This window comes from Cetorhinus maximus, chromosome 3 (assembly GCF_964194155.1).
Source record: "Cetorhinus maximus chromosome 3, sCetMax3.hap1.1, whole genome shotgun sequence".
Lineage (NCBI taxonomy): Eukaryota > Metazoa > Chordata > Chondrichthyes > Lamniformes > Cetorhinidae > Cetorhinus > Cetorhinus maximus.
This window is the reverse complement of record NC_135881.1, coordinates 113,077,373-113,099,804: the sequence shown is the minus strand read 5'-3', so window position 1 is coordinate 113,099,804 and position 22,432 is coordinate 113,077,373. Positions and strand designations below refer to the sequence as shown.

At 45.5% G+C, this 22,432-nt stretch overlaps 1 protein-coding gene across 6 annotated transcripts in view; it reads left to right on the top strand.

Annotated features, from left to right (window-relative positions):
- dgkb (diacylglycerol kinase, beta) overlaps nt 1-22,432 on the top strand; it is a 959,831-nt gene that overhangs the window by 154,942 nt on the left and 782,457 nt on the right. For all 6 annotated transcript variants that reach the window (XM_078535051.1, XM_078535068.1, XM_078535062.1 and 3 more), the window contains one exon: nt 19,069-19,169. In XM_078535051.1, coding sequence (XP_078391177.1) covers nt 19,069-19,169 — 101 coding nt within the window. The remainder of the gene's footprint in view (nt 1-19,068; nt 19,170-22,432) is intronic.

The window sequence follows — 22,432 nt, the reverse complement described above, 5'->3', positions numbered from 1 at the left end:
TTTGTCCTCTTGTCCATGACATCTTTGGCAATCTCTCCTTTCCTTCCACCTTTCACTGGCCTTCTATCCAGCTTCACCTGCTCCACCCCCCCCCTAAACAGTATAAATTTCATACATTTTTACTTCTCTTTAGCTCTGAAGAAGAGTCATTAGGACTTGAAATGTTAACTCTGTTGTTTCCTCTCTCCACAGATGCTGTTGGACCTGCTGAGTTTTTCCAGCATTTTCTGTTTTTGTTTCAGATTTCCAGCTTCCGCAATATTTTGCTTTTCCTTTAAACAATGGACCTGGAATGAGTTTATGATGACTGTGTTTGGTTAGTGGCTTGTTTGTGAAGAAGGGTCATTTGTTAGCAAGCCAGCCCTTTGTGTTATAAGAAACTGCTTTTTCAAGGCCAGAGATAAGAGAGACCTTGAGTGGGTAATAGCAAGAAAGAGGATTTGCAGTCCCTTTCTCGCTCACTCCCATCATTCTGCAAGCTTGTGCCCTGCCTGTGTCTGACTGGCCATCACCCCTGGCAATGTCTTCCAAGTAAACCAAGCAGCTGCTGACTCTAGTAGAAAAGACAGATATCGTCCATTAACATTTTAAATTGTCCTGATCTGGAAAGATCATCAAACCCAGTCTGAAACCATCCAAGTCATCAACCTACAGGATCTGTATATGATTACATTCTTAAAACAATTTAACCTATCTTCCTTCTTGGTAACGTATGTGCGCATGCGCGAGAGAGCTGGAGCAGCAGTTGGGTGTTAAGGTGTTGGGCGTTTTCTTTTCAAAACTTACATACGATCCTGTCTGTGTGTGTCTTTTACAGTCACAGCACTTAAACAGTTAAACACTCAGTGAATTGATAAGCAAATTCTTTTTTAAAAAACACCTGTTGTGGTCAACCAAGACGTGGAGAGAGAGGGAAGCCATTTTAACACTTCTTACCTAGCTATAACACTCTTCTGACAATCGTATTTCCATGATATTGTTGAACTAATATCAGAGAGGAAGAAAGTAACACAATACAAGGAGATATCAGGAAACTTTCAGTCTGGCAGCTAACTAGCAAATTAACTCCAATATAGATAAATGTGAGGTGTTGCAATTTGGAGGAGAAACAGAAGCAACTGATTTGCACTAAGTGCGGTAGCAGGCGTGAAAAATGTCATTTTACCCGCCGGCCGCAATGCTGGATTTTCGCACTGTATTTCCCTTTCCCGGCGTGTCCCACCTCAGCGATAACACATTCACACCAAACACTCCGGAACACTGGTGGCCGAGTGCCATGCCATGATGCTCCTCAGGGCACCATATTTAAAGCACACCAGAGCGCAGCCTACTTCATGTCCACAGGCCAGGACTGCTCCAGGTGACAGGCGGCCTAGAAAGCAAAGAATATGGCAGCTCCCAAATTTAGTGGATGCGATGGAAGGCCACTGTGATGCCCTCTACTCCTGCTCTGGCCACAGGAGGTCCACCAGAGTCACCAATCCAGCCTGGGAGGTGGTGGCAGTGGCAGTCAGTGGCACTGGAGCACAGAGGAAGTCAGCCAAGCCATCCAGTGCAGGAAGAGGATGAATGATCTCATCCATTCTGCTAGGGTAAGTCAACTACCTCATCACTCTCAACTCACAAACTCACAAACCCATCACACATCTACAGGGATCTCACACCACAAGCGATAATACCACTGGTGCTGAAGTGCTGTAATCTGCAAGGCTACGGACCATGTGCTGGAAAGTGGGATTAAAATGAGCGGCTAATTTTTTTTTTCTCTTTTTGGCCAGCGGAGACATGATGGGCTGAATGGCTTCTTTCTGCACTGTAACGTTTCTATGGTTCACTAACTCTCACACACACTCTCACATCTCCATCAGGCTCATATCCTCTGGAACTCGTGTCCTCATCCCGTCCATGTCTCTGCTCACCACACAAACATTCCACACAGTGCCATGTGTCCTGCTCACACTCTCTCCATCTGTCTTCATGTAGTAGAAGCTGGCTCACAGCAGGAGGTAGAGATCCCAGCCCGGGGGTGGAGTGGCCCACATTATGTCCCTTACTCACTCACTTGGAGGAGCATGCCATCGTGCTGACTGGTGAGGACATGGACCTTACCTGTAGAAATTGTGAGGTCGGTGGCGAACACCCATGTGAGGGTCCTGTACCATATCATGCCTCTCTCAATGTAACTGTGAGTGCTCTCTCTTTTGCTTTTGACTCTGCTGCCTGCACTAATCATCTCTACTTTGGTTCACAGGGAGCTCTGCCAAGTGACTAATGCCCTCAGCCAGCCTGTCCCTCTGCTCCATGCACATCCTCACCTCCAACCGAGAGGACACCTCTTTCACTGAAGAGCTGGAAATAAGCAGTCTGGAAGACCCGTCACAGCGCTTACCCACACCCTGCACCAGCGCGGAGACACACACCTCGGTGGGACCTAGATCTAGAGCAGGCTTGGGTTCACAATCTGGCGGTCACTGTATGGACACACGTCTGCAACAGGTTAAGCACAGTTCCACAGCACTGGGTGGACTGCTGGGGAAGAGGCACCTGTGATGTCCGAGTTGAATGACGAGCCTCTAGATTCAGCCTTCCAACTCATTGTGGAGAGTCAGCAGGCGGTGGGGGGCCATCGCGCAGAGCTGTTGGAAACCCTCAGCAGTGTGGCACGTAGGTCAGAGGAGTGTGTCCGCCTACTCTCTGATGAAGTGGTGCCCACATATGCATGTATGGATGTCTCCATGGGGAGGATGGCAGACCCCATGGAGACCCTGGTCCAGCAGAATGCAGAGATGTGCACAAACCTGCACTCTATCGCGGTAAGTTTCTGCAGTGGCGACGTGAGAGGGAAACGAGGCACCTCGACATCCCTCCAGGTGCTCCTCCTCCTCAGGCCGGAGCCCTTGGGTACCGGAAGGGAGGAGGAGTGGCAGCTGGACACTCCTAGATCATCCATGCAGGAACCTCAGAGGCTGTCCGCTCCCTCCGAGCCTCTTTGCCTGTGACCTCCTCAACCTCGTCCTCTGCCACTGCAGAGGGAGCAGCTGGCCCACAGGATGAGAGCCAAAGCAAGCTGGTGCTCTCAAGGCCTCGGCTCTCTAGAGGAGACATGCTGAAGTCACCAGAGGCAACAGGGCCAACCATTGCCCAGGCTGTCTCCACCCCTGCTGCGGATGTCAGGGCAGCACCTAGAAAAGTTAAGAAATTCTTATTACAAGTGATTGTCCTGGTGAAGCCATTTTGTCACTTTATAATCTGAAAATATATTCACTTTTACTGAGTAATGTGTAATGGTGTCTTTCAGCTTTATTTACAGGCTTCGCGAGTCTTCCCACTGCATCCCCCCAATCCCCCCATGAGCAGTTCAGCTACACGCAGCTGGAATATGATTGACTCTGGAGAGAGAAGTATGTGTGTGGCAGGGCCTGTCAGAGCCTGGTGTGAGCATTTTCCCATGCACGCAGAGTCTTTATCCATCACACTCATCTTACTGTCCCAGGCATTTTCAATGCTGCCTGTTGGGGTTCTCTTTCAGTTGTCCATCTGAGCTGAGTTGCATCTCCACCCACCCACTGATCACACTCCCATGCAGCACCTGTTCCCGTCCAACACGAGGCTCCGCTCACTTTCGATTTTGACAACCATGGTCGTGGTCAAGTATATCATCAGTTCCCCTGTCCCTACCCAGTCACCCCTGTCATTTTCCCCCATCGCTGTCGATCCCCTTGGCATCACCTTCCACCTCTCCACCGTCACCAGCAACCTGAGTTCTTTTCTTTCTGGAATGTCCAGGTGAACGTGCACGTCCCCTACCTTCCTGAGAATCGAACCCATCCACATTGACCTGCCTGTACTCCTCCTTCCCACCCCCAGGGCCCCTGTCTGCCTCCAAGTCCCCACCAACTACACTGACGGTCCTTTCTACCACTACAGATGCACCCTCACCCTACCAGCTTCCTCTGCCTCCTCTCACACTTACACTCACCATTTGCTCCTACCACAACCATGCTCAATTTTCTCCCCAGGAGGCAGTCATTGACTCCACAGACCCTTCCCTTGCACGTTCACCTAGACAACCCCCATCCCTTACTTCGTCCTCCCTTACTCCCTGCTCCCCCTGGACACCATCCCTCCTGCAAAATCCCTCCTCCCCTTGGGCGTCCTCCCCTCTCTGAACTCCTTCCTGCCCCCTCCCAGCCTCATCCCCCCAGTTCCCGACACCTTTGATCCACCCCCACCACCTCACCCCCCCACCCCCCAGTACACCTTCCTCTCCCACTCACAGCTGGACTTTCCTCTCTCAGCAACCCCCTCACCGATCATCAGTAGTAGCCGCATGGCCAGGCTGGTGATGTTCCAAAGCAGATCTGAAGCCTCAAAGGAGGCCTCCCACCTTCCGTGTGCTACTTCGCAGCAGAGCCATGTCCATCAAAACCCACCCAGCATGTGATGCACATGTTCCTCCAGGGTCCATTGGCTGTTGGGCTCCAGCATCTTCTGCTTCTCAGAGTCTGCGATCTGAGCAAGGCCGTAACGATAAGTCCCGACCTCTGCACGTCACACTTGTCCAGACGTGTTCTGGGCCGGTGCGTTTTCTGCCTGTCTAACAGTAGATCGAGCAGAGGGGGACGATTCTGGTCGGGCCTTACTTTGCATCCCATTACTGGGATGCAAATCCTGCTCACACCGGCCTCCAGCGGGATTGGCGTTCCGCCATGGCGGACACCATCAGATGATCCTGCTGTGCTTTCACACCAGCGTGAAACCGATTTCTGCCTCACGCTGAAATTCCACCCCCCCACCCACCCAAACCCACATCTACTGTGACACTCAATGGTACCAGACAATTCCACCCATCATCAACACTGTAGAAAATAAAATAAAGGCATGTGGAGAGAATGTTTCTACCTGTGGAAGAATTCAAAACTAGCGGCAATAGGTAGAAAATAGTTACTAATAAATCTAATGGGAAATAAGGAGACATTTCTTTACCAGGGTGGTTGAGACATGGGCCCGCTGCCACAAGAAGTGGTTGAAGTAAATAGCTTGGCTGCTTTCAGAAGGCATATAGATGAGCATGTGAGAGAAACAGGATTTAGAATGATATGGTAGTCACCATGTCCAGTATAAATACCAGTCTAGACTAGCTGGCCTGAATGGCCTGTTTCTGTGCTATGTATCCTATGCAATTCTGCAGCAGGTTAAAAAGAATTATGAGTAGAGAATGGTCAAAAGCTATAATTTTCATCTCTCGCCTTAAAGGAAATCCATCAACCACTTGCGTATCTCTGCAAGTTCGTGATACCATTCAAACTCAGTTGAATGAAAGCATTTTACTTTTAAGTCGATGACCTGCAGCTCTGTACATTGAAGAGATTTTCTGTTGTGACGTTGCGATTGTAACTCAGCCAAGGATCTATAAAGGTTCAAAATGAGGCCAAAAACCTTCCAGTCATAGTCAATTGCAGCACATGGTTATATTTTTTTAGAATTGTTATTGGCCTCCCATACATTAATATGCAATTGAATTATTTTTAGTAGTGTTTCTAAAAAAGCATCTCCCTGATTATCTTTGGAGTGATGCACTGGAATTTAAAGTCTGCTGTTTCATCATTTGATGGGATACAGAAGTGATTTTCACAAATAATACTCCAGGGGCAGAATTTTAAAGCTCCCCCGCCTGCCGGTTTATGGGCAGAGTTGGCAGGGGTGGGGAGGGGGGTGTGTTGGTACATAAAATTCCCCAGGTGGCTTTCCCGCCCTGACCTGTCTGCAATTTCCACCCAGCCTCAATTTTGAGGCTGGCGAGAGGAGTTCAGGGGCAGGGAGGAATGCCTAGCAGGTCTTCCTGTTCAGGCCTCAGGTAGGAAGGTGTTTGGCGGGGGGGATTCCTCCCTTAAGGGCCCCCTTTCTACATTGTGCAACATTCTCCCCACTACCACCACCCCCCACCCCTGCAATTTCTGACACCATGGTTGCTCCCTCAATCCCTGGCCATCCTGTCAAGACCTCCCTGCACCCCTCCCTGCTTCAGGATTCACATCCCCTCCCCACTGTGAGATCCCCCCCACCATTTACCTGGTCTTGGACTCTGGGATTTAGCACCTGGAGACTGCGTGTAGTTAGAGTCCTATCACTGCTGGAACTGCTGTGACTATAGAGCTGCTGGCCAATCAGTGAATTCCATCTGGGCTAGGGGCAGAGACCCGTCTCCAGTCAATTAAAGCTCCTCGGAGCATTAAATGACAGCCGAGCTGCTTTAGTTGGTGGGAATGTGCGGGTGGGGTGGGAATGTGTGGGTGGGGTGGGAATGTGTGGGTGGGGTGGGAAACCCTGCTGTCTGAAAAACCCTTCCCCAGGTCTCAGGAGAACCTCCAGATAATGTATTCTTCAATTAATCTGTGCATATTTTCTATGTGATTACTATTGAACTCTCACTTTCTATTTAATATTCTATAAATGAAAATTAAGGAGTGGCAGACTTGTTGAATACAGTAAATTTGATGGAAACTAATATTAAATTGGGGTCAGGGATTCACTAAAATTATCATAAGCAAAATGACAGCAAAGAAGAAAATAATGGCACTAAAGAATGACAAAGCCCCAAGGACAGATGTTTTCCATCCCAAGGGGTAGAATATTCTGCCTGTCGGGTGGGTGGGTCCGACCTGATTTCTGGCGGGTAGGGGGCCGATCTCCGCCGGAGAAGGGGGCCCCGCCGCCATTTTACGTGGGCGGGCCAATTAAGGCCCACCCAGTGTGACGTCCGGTGGGAAGCGCTATGCGCTCCCTATGCGGGCGGGGGGGATTCCCCAAAGCCGAGAGTGCGATCTTTTGCGCATGCGCACAAAAGAGCGCACATCTCCCTGAGGCTAAGTGCTGCCTCAGGGAGATCGCTGACACTTTAAAAAATATTAAAAATAGAAAAAAAAAATTCCTTAACATGTCCCCCTCATGAGATGGGACATGTTCATAATTTACATAATAATTTATTAAACTTTTTAAAATCCCTACATGAAACCTCGTCCTGCCGGTGGATGAGGTTTCATATTTTTTCTATTGCCGCCGGGGCTCCTGGCCTGCCCGCCAACCATAGAACCATAGAACCATAGAACACTACAGCACAGAAAAACAGGCCATTCGGCCCTTCTAGTCTGTGCCGAAATATTATTCCGCTAGTCCCATTGACCTGCACCCAGTCCATAACCCTCCAAACCTTTCCCATCCATGTATCTATCCAATTTATTCTTAAAACTTAAGAGTGAGCCCGCATTTACCAAGTCAGATGGCAGCTCGTTCCACACTCCCACCACTCTCTGAGTGAAGAAGTTGCCCCTAATGTTCCCCCTAAACCTTTCCCCTTTCACCCTAAAGCCATGTCCTCTCGTGTTTATCTCTCCTAATCTAAGTGGAAAGAGCCTACTCGCATTTACTCTGTCTATACCCTTCATAATTTTGTAAACTTCTATCAAATCTCCCCTCATTCTTCCACGCTCCAAGGAACAAAGTCCTAACTTGTTTAATCTTTTCCTGTAACTCAACTCCTGAAGACCTGGCAGCATCCTAGTAAATCTTCTCTGCACTCTTTCAATCTTACTGATATCCTTCCTGTAGTTAGGCGACCAGAACTGCACACAATACTCCAAAGTTGGCCTCACCAATGTCTTATACAACCTCACCATAACATCCCAACTCCTATACTCAATACTTTGATTTATGAAGGCCAGTATGCCAAAAGCTTTCTTTACAACCCTGTCTGCCTGTGACGCCACTTTCAGGGAATTATGTATCTGAACTCCCAGATCCCTTTGTTCCTCTGCACTCCTCAGTGCCCTACCATTTACTGTGTTTGTCCTACCTTGGTTTGTCCTTCTAAAATGCAACACCTCACACTTTTCTGCATTAAATTCCATCTGCCATTTTCTGGTCCATTTTTCCAGTTGATCCAGATCCCTCTGCAAGCTTTGAAACCCTTCCTCGCTGTCCACAACGCCTCCAATCTTAGTGTCATCAGCAAACTTGCTGATCCAATTTACCACATTATCATCCAGATCATTGATATAGACAACAAACAACAATGGTCCCAGTACAGATCCCTGGGGCACACCACTAGTGACAGGCCTCCAGTCTGAGAAGCAATCACCCACTACCACTCTCTGTCTTCTCCCACGCAGCCAATTTCGAATCCAGTTTACAACCTCTCCCTGGATACCAAGTGTCTGAACCTTTTTGAACTAACCTCCCATGTGGGACCTTGTCAAAGGCCTTACTAAAGTCCATGTAGACAACATCCACAGCCTTTCCTTCATCTACTTTCTTGGTAACCTCCTCGAAAAACTCTACAAGGTTTGTTAAACACGACCTACCACGCACAAAGCTATGCTGACTATCCTTAATCAGCCCTTGGCTGTCCAAATAATTGTATATCCGATCTCTCAGAACACCTTCCAATAATTTACCTACTACTGACGTCAGGCTCACTGGCCTGTAATTACCTGGTTTACTTTTGGAGCCTTTTTTAAACAACGGAACAACATGAGCTTCCCTCCAATCCACCAGCACCTCACCCGTGGCTAAGGACATTTTAAATATTTCTACCGGGGCCCCTGCAATTTCTACACTAGTCTCCCTCAAGGTCTGAGGGAATATCATGTCAGGCCCGGGGGATTTATCTACCTTTATTCGCTGTAAGGCAGCAAGCACCTCCTCCTCTTTAATCTCTATATGTTCCATGACACTACTGCTTATTTCCCTTCCTTCCTTATAAACTATGCCAGTTTCCTGAGTAAATACTGATGCAAAAAAAAACTGTTTAAGATCTCCCCCATCTCATGAGGCTCCACACATAGACGACCACTCTGATCTTCAAGCGGACCAATTGTGTCCCTTACTATCCTTTTACTCTTAATATGCTTGTAGAAACCCTTCGGGTTTACCTTCACATTATCTGCCAAAGCAACCTCATGTCTTCTTTTTGCCTTCCTGATTTCCTTCTTTAGTATTTTCTTACATTTTCTATATTCTATAAGTACCTCATTTGCTCCTTGTTGCCTATACCCGCTAAACACCTCTCTCTTCTTCTTAACCAGATCGCCAATATCCCTTGAAAACCAAGGTTCCTTATGCCTGCTAACTTTGCCTTTAATCCTGACAGGAACATGCAAACTCTGCACTCTCAAAATTTCGCCTTTGAATGCCTTCCACTTACTGAACACATCCTTGCCAGAAAACAATTTATCCCAATCCACTCTTCCTAGATCCTTTCTCATTTCCACAAAATTGGCCTTTCTCCAATTTAGAATCTCAACTCGAGGACCAGACCTATCCTTATCCATAATTAACTTAAAACTAATGACAGTGTGGTCACTGGACCCAAAATGTTCGCCTACACATACTTCTGTCACCTGACCTGTCTGGTTCCCTAATAGGAGATCAAGTATTGCATCCTCTCTCGTTGGTACCTCTATATATTGATTTAGAAAACTTTCCTGAACACATCTGACAAACTCCAAGCCATCCAGCCCTTTTACAGTATGGGAGTCCCAGTCAATATGTGGAAAGTTAAAATCTCCTACTATCACAACTTTCTGTTTCTTACATTGGTCTGCCATCTCTTTACAGATTTGCTCCTCCAATTCTCTTTGACTATTGGGCAGTCTATAATACAACCCTATTAGTGTGGTCACACCTTTCCCATTCCTCAGCTCCACCCATATGGCCTCTGTAGACGAGCCCTCCGGGCTATTCTGTCTACGCACAGCTGTGATATTTTCCCTGACTGGTAATGCCACTCCTCCCCCTTTCATCCCTCCCCCTCTATCACGTCTGAAACAACGGAACCCCGGAACATTGAGCTGCCAGTACTGCCCCTCCTGCAACCAAGTCTCACTAATAGCAATAATGTTGTAATCCCATGTGCCAATCCACGCCCTAAGTTCATCTGCCTTTCCGACAATACTCCTTGCATTGAAATAGATGCACCTGAGAACATTTCTATCACGTACAAACCTTTGATTTCTGTCTATACATGCATTCCTCGCTTGACCTTTATCCTCCTCCACCTCACTATCTGCTCTAACACTCTGGTTCCCCTCCCCCTGCAAATCTAGTTTAAACCTCCCGGAGCAGCACTAGAAAACCTACCCGCAAGGATGTTAGTCCACCTCCAGTTCAGTTGCAAACCGTCCCGTCGGAATAGGTCCCACCTTCCCTGGAACAGAGCCCAATTGTCCAGAAACATGAAGCCCTCCCTCCTGCACCATCTCCTTAGCCACGTATTTAGCTGCATTAACTTCCTATTTCTAGCCTCACTAGCACATGGCATGGGTAGCACTCCTGAGATCGCAACCCTGGAGGTCCTGTCCTTCAACTTTGCACCTAACTCACTAAACTCCCTTTGCAGGACCTCCTCCTCCTTCCTATCCACGTCATTGGTCCCTACAGGGACCACGACATCTGGCTGCTCACCCTCCCTCCTGAGAATACTGAGAACTCGATCCGAGATATCGCGGACCCTTGCATCCGGGATTCTCGATCTCTCCCACAGAACCTCTTATCTGTCCCCCTAACTATCGAATCCCCTATCACTACTGCTGTCCTCTTTTCCCTCCTCCTTTCTGAGCTGAGGGTCCAGTCTCGGTGCCAGAGACGCGACCACTACAACTTGTCTCCACCAACAGTATCCAAAACGGGATACCTATTGTTGATGGGAACGGCCACAGGGGTGTTCTGCTTTTTCTGTCTATTCCCCTTCCCTCTCCGGACAGTCATCCAGCTACCTGCCTCCTGACTTTTAGGGGTGACTGTCTCCTGAAACTCCTGTCTATTACTGCCTCTGCCTCCCGTATGATCCGAAGTTCATCCAGCTCCAGCTCCAGTTCCCTAACTCGGTTTGTCAGGAGTTGTAGCTGGATGCATCTTTTGCAGGTGTAGTCATCAGGGACAATTGTGCTGTTCCAGACTTCCCACATGCTGCATTCGAAGCACTTGACTGCCCTAACTGATGCCTCCATTACCTACTCCTAATTTAATTAAAGGAACTTACCCGCCCTTACCTCACAGGGAGCAAGCTCGTCCTCAGCCTCTGCTCGCCGAAGCCTCTCGAGCCAAAGCCTCAAAGCTCCACTCCTTCACTGGGGCCACTCACACACTGGCCACTCACATGCTGGCCGCTCCTCTTCAGCTTCCCCTCCTTTTATTTTCAATCTCCCAATCACCTCTCCTCTCGTGCTGTTTTTAATCTCCCGACTGACTCTCCTCTCTCGCTGATTTCAATCTCCCAATCGCCTCTCCTCTCGCGCTGTTTTTAATCTCCCGACTGACTCTCCTCTCGCGCTGTTTTCAACCTCCCAATCACCTCTCCTCTCGCGCTGTTTTCAATCTCCCAATCACCTCTCCTCTCGCGCTGTTTTCAATCTCCCGACTGACTTTCCTCTCGCGCTGTTTTCAATCTCCCAATCACCTCCCCTCTCATGCTGTTTTCAATCTCCCGACTGACTCTCCTCTCGCGCTGTTTTCAATCTCCCAACTGACTCTCCTCTCGCGCTGTTTTCAATCTCCCCATCACCTCTCCTTATTCATTTAATTGTATAATTGATCCTGTCAATGGCCTCAATTGGCCATTGACAGGTCTGCGGGCCCGCAGCTAATTTTGACGCGGCTCCACCTTCCTGGAAATTTAAATGGGCTTGGATGACGTCGGGGGAAACCCCAGGTGTCATTTTACGCATTGGCGCGCTGACCCCGCCCCCTGCTCACCGACGGGAAAATTCTGTCCAGGGTTTTGAAGGAACCAGGTGAGAACATTATGGGTGCTCTAATTATAATCTTCCAAATTCTCTCTATTCAAGAACTGTTTCTGTATTACACATCATTCCTCTGTTTAGGAAAGGTGGAAAAACCAGGGAATTGTAGACCAATTAGCCTAACATTTGTTGTGAAAGAATTGCTGGAATGGACAATTAAGGATAGGGTTAATGGACACCTTGAAAATTTTGAATTGATCAGAGGGACACTGAATGGATTTGTAAAAGGTAGATCATGACTGATGAATCTGATTGAATTTCTGGAAGAGGTGGCTAAATTATTGCAGGAGGATGTCAATGGATGTTATTTTTATGGACTTCTAAAGGCACTTGATTAAAGTCCGTCATAAGAGATTGTGAGCTAAAGTTGAAGCCCATGGAGTTCTAGGCGAATTATTGACCTGGTTAGGAAATTGACTAGCAGCAAGATACAGAGTGTAGGGACAATGGGCTGGCACTCTAATTGTCAGGATGTGACTAGTGGTGTCCTACAAGGTCCTGTGTGGGGCCCTCAACTATTCATCATATTCATTAATGACTTAGATGATGGAATTAGCGGCAAACTACTGCAGTACCTTGCTGAGCATAACCATGAGCTAATGCTTGGAAATCCATGGTTGCTAATGCCCTCTTAGGGCATTGCACCTGAAGAGAGAAAGAGAGATGATGGGATGGAAAGCCACATATCCAGATTTGCTGATGACACAAAGTTAGGCAGCAATGTATATGTAAACCATGTAGATGAAATTATAAAGAGATATTGATAGATTAAGTGAATGGACAAAGCTGTGGCAAGTGGATTTTGATGTAGGCATATATGAGATCATCCACTTTGGAACTCAAATGGACAGAACAAGATACTTTCTACAGGTGAAAAGCTAGAAACACTGGAGGTCCAAAGAGATTGTGCTGGGGCGGGTTCGGGGGTGGGGTGGGTGGGGGGATACAAAGATTAATAAAATGTATTGAACAGGTACAGGAAAGGTATTGAAAAGGCTAATGGAATTCTGGCCTTCATCTAGAGGAACAAAATACAAGGGGATAGAAGTATTTGCTTTAGTTGTACAAAGTCCTGGTTAGACCATACTTGTAGTACTGTGAGCAGTTCTGGACATCAAACGCTCAGAAAAATATACTGGCTTTGGAGAGAGTGCAATGTAGGTTTACCTGAATGATACCTGGACTCCAAGGGAGAAATTATGAAGGAGACATTACACAAATTAGCATTGTATTCCCTGGAATTTGCAAGTTTAAGGGGTGATTTGATCGAAGTTTTCAAAATATCAAGGAGAACAGATAGGGGAGGATTTTTCCCTCGGCAGGAGCAGTTGGGAAGCTGACCGCTGCCCGTGATTGGGACTGGACCGCGAATTCACGCTGGCGGACCACTTAAGGCCTGTCCAGCGTGAGATGCGTGCAGCAGTGTAGGGGGGTGGGGGGAGGAGGGCGAGTGCGAACTTCGTGCATGCGCGTGGGTGCATGCTGGAAAAGCTCCCTGAGGCACAGGGCTGCCTCAGAGGAAAATGTTATTTGCTTTAAACTGCAAACCTGTTTACCTGATTGTCTTGTTTACTATTTATAATAGCATTTGGAAAATGCAATAATAAGATTGTTCCAGCAAGCATTAGTTGGACTTGTTTCTCAGGAGAAGGACTATCTCATAAACCATGCGAAGTGTTTGTAACAGATTGATTTATCATGAATTTGGAGTCAAGTCAATATTACAAATACAAATATCCTGAGGGTCCTTTCAAAGTATATCTTTGATTGGCAGCTCTATCTGAGGGTGTAAGAAGCACTTTTAATTTATTTTGTTTCAGTTTATGATCAAAGCTTTTGCAGGTATGGGCAGCATTTTATGCCCTCCCCATGACGAGTTTGGTGGCAAGGGGGGCATTTCATCAGGCAGGAGGATGGCCGACCCTGGCCTCTTTACATCAATGCACCAATTAAGTCCGTGGTGAGAAGGTCCACTTAAGGTCCTCATCCCGCTTCCATTGGTATTCACCCAGTGGCAAGCGGGAGACTCACCACTTGAGAAGCCTGAAAAGCAAACTCTGTCAGGTTTGCTTGTGGGCTCCCAAAGGGATGAAGAGTTTAAAACATTAAAAATAAAGATTTAAAAAAATGTTAGAAAACATCAGGGACATGTTATAAATGAAAGTTAAAATTTTAATTTTATTTTTATTTGCTGTTGGAAACCTGATCCCGCTCATGGATGAGTTTTCCTAAAAAATGCAAAGGCCGTTTGGCCTTTTCGCCTGACCGCCAACTGTAAGGATGGACAGGCAGCGAAAAATTTCTTTCAATTCTAACTTTAGTGGCCTTAATAGGCCTTTAATTGTCGGCGGGCGCACTGCGGACTCCAGCGCATGTCTGCCGACCAAAATATCGCTCGAGTGCACGATGACGTCTGGACACTCACCCAACATCATCTCGCGTCATTTTGCACTCGGTCAGGTCGGGCGCATGCCCGCCTGACAAGCTAAAACTTTTGGTCATAGGGTAGATGGAAAGAAACTTTTTTCCACTGGTTGGGAGTCTAGGAATAGGGGGCATAGTCTAAAAATTAGATCCAGGCCTTTAAGGAGTGAAATTAAGAAACATTTCATCATGTAAAGGGTGGTAGAAGTTGGAACTGTTGTCCACAATCAGCAATTGATGTCAGGTCAATTGTAAATTTTAAATATGAGATAGATTGATAGATTTTTGCTCTCTATATGTTGTAAAGGAGATGGGGCAAAGATGGATAAATAGAGTTGGGTTGCAGATCAACCATGATCTTGTTGAATGGCAGGACAAGTTCAATGGGCTAAATGGCCCAGTCCTGTTCCTAGTTTCTATGTATCTGATATTTCACAGAGCTAAATATTCCAGAGTTTTAATTATGGAAATAGAACTAAAGATCCTCAGAGGTTATTGCACAGAAGGTTGCATTTGGCCCATTGTATTTGCGCTGCCCCTTTGCTAAAGCAATCTAAACAAATCCCTCTTCTCTACTCACCCTATTCCTCCCCACATGTCTCTATATCTTTAAATTGTGCCTCTGTGAAGGTTTTTTGACTATGGTACCATTATATGGCCAGCAGTCACTCTATATTACCCTTCTCAACTTGTCACTATTGTGAATACTTTGATAATGTCAATGAGCTATATCACCGGAGTGACATCAGAGCTGAACCCAACCTGTACTGGGAATATTGTTTCTTATTACATTGATTATGATGTTAAAATAAGATTAATTCACATGGCCCAGCCTGTTTGGAGACAACATCAACAAAATTGACACTATAGGCATCAGGAAAATGCTTTAAACTACAAACCTGTTTACCTGATTGTCTTGTTTACAGTTTATAATAGCATTTGGAAAATGCAATAATAAGATTGTTCCAACAAGCATTAGTTGGACTTGTTTCTTAGGAGAAGGACTATCTCATAAACCATGCAAGGTGTTTGTAACAGATTGATTTATCATGAATTTGGAGTCAAGTTAATATTACAAATACAAATATCCTGAGGGTCCTTTCAAAGTATATCTTTGATTGGCAGCTCTATCTGAGGGTGTAAGAAGCACTTTTAATTTATTTTGTTTCAGTTTATGATCAAAGCTTTTGCAGGTATGGGCAGCATTTTATGCCCTCCCCATGGTGAGTTTGGTGGCAAGGGGGGCATTTCATCAGGCAGGAGGATGGCAGACCCTGGCCTCTTCACATCAATGCACCAATTAAGTCCGTGATGAGAAGGTCCACTTAAGGTCCTCATCCCGCTTCCATTGGTATTCACCCAGTGGCAAGCGGGAGACTCACCACTCGAGAAACCTGAAAAGCAAACTCTGTCAGGGTTGCTTGTGGGCTCCCAGGGGGCAACCCTCATTCAAAAGCACTCAGTGCCTGATCAAGGGACTGGACAGTAGGGGTGGGCCACTGAGATCCACCCCCGCCCTTCCTGCTGACCACCATGACCTCTCTCCTGCCATCACTCACTGCTGCTTGGGTCCATCTGCAATTCAAGGCCTCAGATGGATGTAGTACCAGCAGCAGCCACTGCCCCCTTGGTAGCACTGCTGAGCAATGAGGAGCTGCTAGCCTCTGATTGGATGGCATCTCTCTGCAGGGAGGACTTCTGCACCCCGCCCCCCCACCCCTCCCCCAGATCCTTGATCCTGGGGAAGCCCTCCAGCGCCCAATTAATTTCCTGATTAGTAGCACTTAATTTGGCAGGCCTTCCTGAAAAGAGGCAATGTGGGGTTCCAGATGGCGGGCGAGTCCCGCCACCTCCATTAAATGCCGCCCTATTTCTCCTAACAGCTTTTGAAGCTATTAGAGAGAGCAAGGGGTAAGTACTGTGAATCACTGTGAAAGGTTAGCACTGATCCGCCATGTATGGTTATGACCATGGCCTTGTTTCAAATCCATTCTCTGCATTTTATGGAGGAATGTTAACTTTTATAATCACTGCAAATCTACTGTTTTTTTTTCTAACATTTCTTCATATATTTCAAATGTCTGTTTTGTAATTTTTAACCTGAGCCGTGGTCTGATGATGTTTATTGTACCACTTAACTAAGATGAGGAAATCGTGTGAATGCACTAACTAAAATGCCTGTACATGGCAAAGATCTCTATTGGATCCCTGTCCTTGCTACAATTACTTAAGTATTGGACAGGTAAAAGTACACTTTGGGGAGAATTTTCTCCCTGTCTGGGGGGTTGTGCACAGGTGGGTGCGCTGCCAATCGGCGCCCCTGATTGGCTGGGCGCCGCCATTTTACATGGGCGGGCCAATTAAGGCCTGCCTAGTGTGACATGCGCCTGGAAGCACTGAGCGCTCCCTGTGCGGGGTGGGGGCGGTGGGGGGGGGTGCTCCCTGAGTCAGGGAGTGTGCTGTTTCATGCGTGCACGTGAAAACGCGTGGAAATCTCCCTGAGGCATAGGGGTGTCTCAGGGGGATTACTTTCACTTACGAAACATTGAATAAAAGTTAAAAAAAATTTAAGGACATGTCCCCTCATGTGAAACTGTCACATGAGCTGGGACATGTCCATTAATTTAATTAAAAATTTTTCAAAGACTTTAAAAACGCTCATGAAACCTCATTCCACCCGTGGATGAGGTTCCGTGAAAAATGCGAAGGCCGCCTGGGCTCTTCCCTTGCCTGCCAACCTTAAGATTGGATGGGCAGCTCAGCTAATTGCTTTACTGACTTTTTAAATGGCCTTAATAGGCCTTTGACAGTTCGGCCCGCCGAAGTGAAAATCTAAATGACGCATGGCGACGTTGGGACGCACACCGGACGTCGCCGCACGTAATTTTATGCCTCGGCGAGTGGGCCCCGCCTCCACTCGCTGAGCTGAAGATTCTGCCCTTTGTCTCATAGGGAATGAAGGTTCTGTTTCAGAGGGGGAGACGGTGGTGTAGTGGTGATGCTGCTGGACTAGTAATCCAGCAGCCCAGCTAATGCTCTGGGGACATGGGTTCACATCCCACCATGGCAAATTCAGTTAATAAATATAAAGCTTGTCTCAGTAATGCTGACCATGAAGCTATCATCAATTGTCATACAAACACATCTGGTTCATCTGACTCCAGACACACACAAATGTGGTTGACTCTTAACTGGCCTCTGAAATGAAACCACTCAGTTCAAGGGCAATTAAGGATGGGCAACAAATCCCATAAAAAATACAAGCATAGTCCTCTGAAATTAACCTGAGACCTGATCTAAAGAGGAATGATAAACACAAGCAGTTCTCACCATCCACTGCTTATTTCAACTGGTCATTAAGCAGGTGTGAGCTCACATAGCAAAGCAGCAGACTAGTTGACTGGAGGAGCAACAAAGCTAAACCCAATCATTTACTTATTTGCAGAGTGGAGTATTGACCAATGATTTTAGGCTTGTTGATGATTCTTAATTGGATGTATTAATGAAGAAAATAGGAAGGTAAGAAGAAAGTAGGTGTCATGAAGCTATTAATGTATATAATATTATTGGAAAATATTTTTTCTTTTAAAATTGAGGTTTAGTCTGTGGGTGTGTCTTAATTGGATTAAAGCCAAAAGGCTGGGTGCTTTGATGTGTACTAGTTTTGAGACGTAAGAGAGGTAGAGTGCATTTGCATTTTGAATAGAGTATTTTCAAGAAGGCGAGTAAAATCTAGCACCTAGCTAGCAGAGACCAAGCAATATGTTTATATTACTAATAAAATTGATACTATGAAAGGGGTTTTATTGTTAGAAGAGGCTGGTGATACAATGAAATTTTACATTCAGTGAACTGTGCTAGATATAACTTCAGCAGTTTTGTGTGCGCAGGGCAGAGGCAATGTAAGATCAAAGTAGTCGTAAGCCTACAACTGTCTCCCCAGGAACCAAAGTGAAAGGAACCTCATTTTGAATTCATAAGGTGAAAATGCTTTGCCTGGTGTCTGGTTAAGTCTATGGGTTGCTGTTGCCTTAATGGAGATTAGTTTGGGAATTTGTTAAAAGTTATGATTGTAGTAATTTGTAGCCATGTGTATATATTTAACTTGTGTAAATTAATAAAATGTTTCATTTAGTTTAATATAAAACCTCTTGAGAACTGGTGGTCTGATTCCTGAATTTAGAGTTGCATTTCAAACATACCACTTAAAAAATATAGGTTATGACAGTTGTTTAAAGTTTCCCTTTGGGATTTTTAAACAATTCAGCTTTACCAAAAGGCTGTCTCATAACAATAGGCCATTTAGCTGCTTGAGTCTGCTCAGTGGTATCATGGCTGATCTGCAGCCTATCTACGCTTGCACCATGTCCCTTAAATTTTTGTTAACCCAAGGTTTTCAGTCCCAGTTTTAAATTTAACAATTCTTCTTGCATCAGTTGAGTTTTTGGAAGAGAGTTCCAACCTTCTGCCACCCTTTGCACTAAGAAGTGTTTCCTAATTTCACTCAGATGATGTTGTCGAGGGGCAGAATGTAGATGAGAAATAGGAGGGCGCCAAGGATAGATCTTTGGAGGACACCAAAGGCAAATGTAAAAAAAAAATCGAACCTTCATATTCAATGATAAAACTTAACATTTAGCTTGTCTTTCTTGGTTTTGTTTGAATAATGCAGCTTTCCCAGATCTTTTACAAAGAGTTAAAAATAGTGAAATATATATGTTTCCCATTGAAAATATTTTGACAGTTCCAGCTAATATTACAGGTGACATTTTTTTCAAATGCAAAAGTATTTTCAGGTTTGTGTTATTTTCTTTTTGAGTAAATGCTCTTTATTTTTTATCTCTAGCCAATAGACTTTGACGGCTTCAAACTGTTTATGAAAACATTCTTGGAGGCTGAGCTGCCTGATGATTTCTGTCAACATCTGTTCATGTCATTCAAGAACAAGTCCTCTCTTCCAAGCCCTTCTTCACAGGCAAGGAATTCCAACAGTCCTCCTTTCCACACAGGAGGTAAGCAACAAGGACCAGCGTACCTCCTGTATTTCTGTATTTATAAAACACAAACAACAGCTCGAATGTTCTTTAAAGGAGAAGCAAGTCAATATTGATAAGGAGAGATGTGAGACACTCTCTTCATTGGGGCAGAGAAAGTTAAGAGGGAATTTGATGGAGTGCTTTTTTTTTAAATCTATAAAGGGTTTTGATAAAGTGAAAAGAGAAAAAGAGCCAATTCCTCTGGTTGGGTCAATACAAGCCCAAAATCAGAATACGGCAGATTATGGAAATCCGAAATAAAAAAAGAAAATACTGGAAATACTTGAGTCAGGCAGAATCTGTGGGGAGAGAGAAAACCGTTAACTTGTCAGATCTTTGACCCTTGATCAGAAAGTCATCCTGTGGTTGGGGAATCATTGATGAGGGGCCACTTTAAAACTATCTGAGACTGAGGAGAAAAGTTCGGAGAAATTTCTTTACAGAGTAGGCTCTTGGAGTATGGAATGTTTTGCCACAGTGGGTGTTTGAGGCAAAGATCATGCAACTTTTAAGACAAAATTAGAGAGATATATGAAGCAGAGGAAGATACTTGAAGCAGAGGAAATTGCAGAGCAATGTGAAAGGTGGCTGTGGGAATGAGATTTGTTTTGAATTGCTCTAGCTAAGAGCAATGAGGCGAATGGCTTCTGTGCTACAAATTTCTATGGTTCTATAGTTCTGAACATGCCAATGTAGATAACTATTAAAAGCTGACCAGTAGGTTCAGAAATGCTGACAAGTCATAGACAACCCTGAATATAAATTTATGTAATGTGAAAGAAGTAATTGTGCTGATTGTGAAGCGGGACAAAGGATATTGTAACTTAAACTGAAAGTAAACCCATTCCTTCGCTTGTTTTGGAAGAAACAAAAATATAATACACAAATGCCGAAAGGGCCAATACAAGTGTTGAAATTGATTTTCTGGGAAAAGTCTGAGTGTACACCACCTTCAGAGATTTGTGTACATACAATCCCAGACACTACCTTTTATGTTTGTTATTTAATTTAGAATTTCCATTTCCTACCAAAATGCATATTTTCACACCACTTAAATTTCATCAGCCATGTGTTTGCTCATTTCAACAGTCTGTCGATGTCCTACTGAAATCTGTTACTATCCTCCACAATATTTACTACATTTCTAAGTTTCGCATCATCTGAAAACTTTGCATTATACCCTGTTCACCCAAGACCCATTTCACTGATATATATCAAAAAGAGCCATGGTCCTAATACTGATCTTTGGGGAACATGATTATATAGTTCCCTCTAGTCTGAAAAACAACCCTTCGCTACTATTCTCTGTTGCCAGTTTTGCATTCATGCTGTCAGTGTCCCTTCAATCCCATGGGGCCATAATTTTGATAGCAAGTCTATTCTCTGGTATTTTATTAAACGCCTTTTGAAAGTCCATGTACACAATATCAAATGTTGCACACTCATCAACCCTCTCCGCTACTTCATCAAATAACTCAACTATGTTAGACAAACATGATTTACCTTTTAAAAAAATCTCTGCCAATTTTAATTGATTAGCCCATACTTTTCCAAATATTGTTTTTTTTCCCGAATTAATAATTCAAACTTTTTCTAACATTGATGTTCGGTTGATTAGCCTATAATTGTTCTTTTTTTAAACAGGGGTATAACAGCTCCAATCTTCCACTCCTCTGGCATTAGCCCATGCCTAATGAGGATAAAAAGATAGTTTTCAGAGCCTCTGCAATTTCCACCCCTATTTCCCTAGTAACCTGGATGCATTTCATCTGGATTGAATGACTTTTCCACTTTGCGGACTGTCAACCTTTTAAGTACATCCTGTTTATTTATTTTTAATCTATCCAATATTGCTACTGCTTCCTCCTTTCTTGTAGCCTCCTCTTCTCCACTGAACACAGACATCATTAGAGGAATTTAATGAGGCCCTCAAACATGGCACCAGGTAACTTATTGGGAATGAGCAGCCCCTCGTAAAAATTAAATGCAAATCATTAACACACTCCATTATTCTTTAGTTTTGTTCTGCTAATTTCATGTTTCTTTCCCCCTAATACTTCTCTTTAAAATGACTGCTGATGAACACGTCAGGATACTGACTTCCAACTGTGCAACAAGGGGAAACTCTTTCGAGTTATCAACAGTCACAGATTGCAACTCTTTCGAGTACAATCACAGTTCTTGGTTTCCGGGAGTGGGACATGAACCCACAACCCTCTGATTCAAAGGCGAGGGTGCTATGAACTGAGCCACAGCTGACACCTCGCAACAAGGAGAACCTGCACAAATTAATTTTGCAGCACAATTCTAACCATCAGATAATGAATGGTTTAATTCATATGCACTACACATTTCAGATGCATCTCCTCAAATGGTCATCTGCCCTTTAATGAGGAATAGATTGGATGAGCAATGGAACATTAATTGTAGTTCTTTGTACCGAGGCACGAGCACGGGCCAGAGCCTGGAAACCGTCCCCCATCCCCAGCCGTGACTTGAGCCTGGCAACCTTCCCTGGCTGAGGCTTTGGCCTGCTCCCCTCTGGCCAAGCCTTGGGGCCCAGCGCCCCTCCCCCTCTGGCCAAGGCTCACTGCCCAGCGCCCCTCCCCCTCCGGCCGAGGCTCAGGGCCCAGTACTCTGCCCCGGCTGAGACTCGGTCTCATCCCTGCCCGGCCAAGAATCAGGCTCAGCAACACCCCCACCCCGCAGGCTAGACCCGAGACCTCCATTCTTGCTAACCAAGACTTGGACCAGGCACGCCCCCAGCTCCTGGGCCAAGATTCACACCCAGCACCCCTCCCTGGCTGAGACTCGGTCCTCCTGATGGGCATTCACCTTGCTCAACATCCCCGCCATGCTGAGTGACAGATCCTCTGGACCTGCTTCAGCCTTGCCATCGGAGGAGACGCCCTCCTATTTTTTTCATTTTCTGATTGTTTTCTTTGGCTTCCTGGAGGATGTCCAATAATTGGTGATGGTGCAGCTGAAGGTCTCCTTCATGCTGCCAGTGGGACTGGCCAGTATAGATCCTCCAGTTACTCCAGTCACAGGTTCCCTCTCTTCCTCCCTTTCTGCTCCTTCGGTCATAGATTCTGTCTCTTGAGGAGCAGCAAGAGCAGGTAGGAGGGAACCTGTGATTGGAGGAGCAGTTCCTCACAGATTCTATCTCTCTCC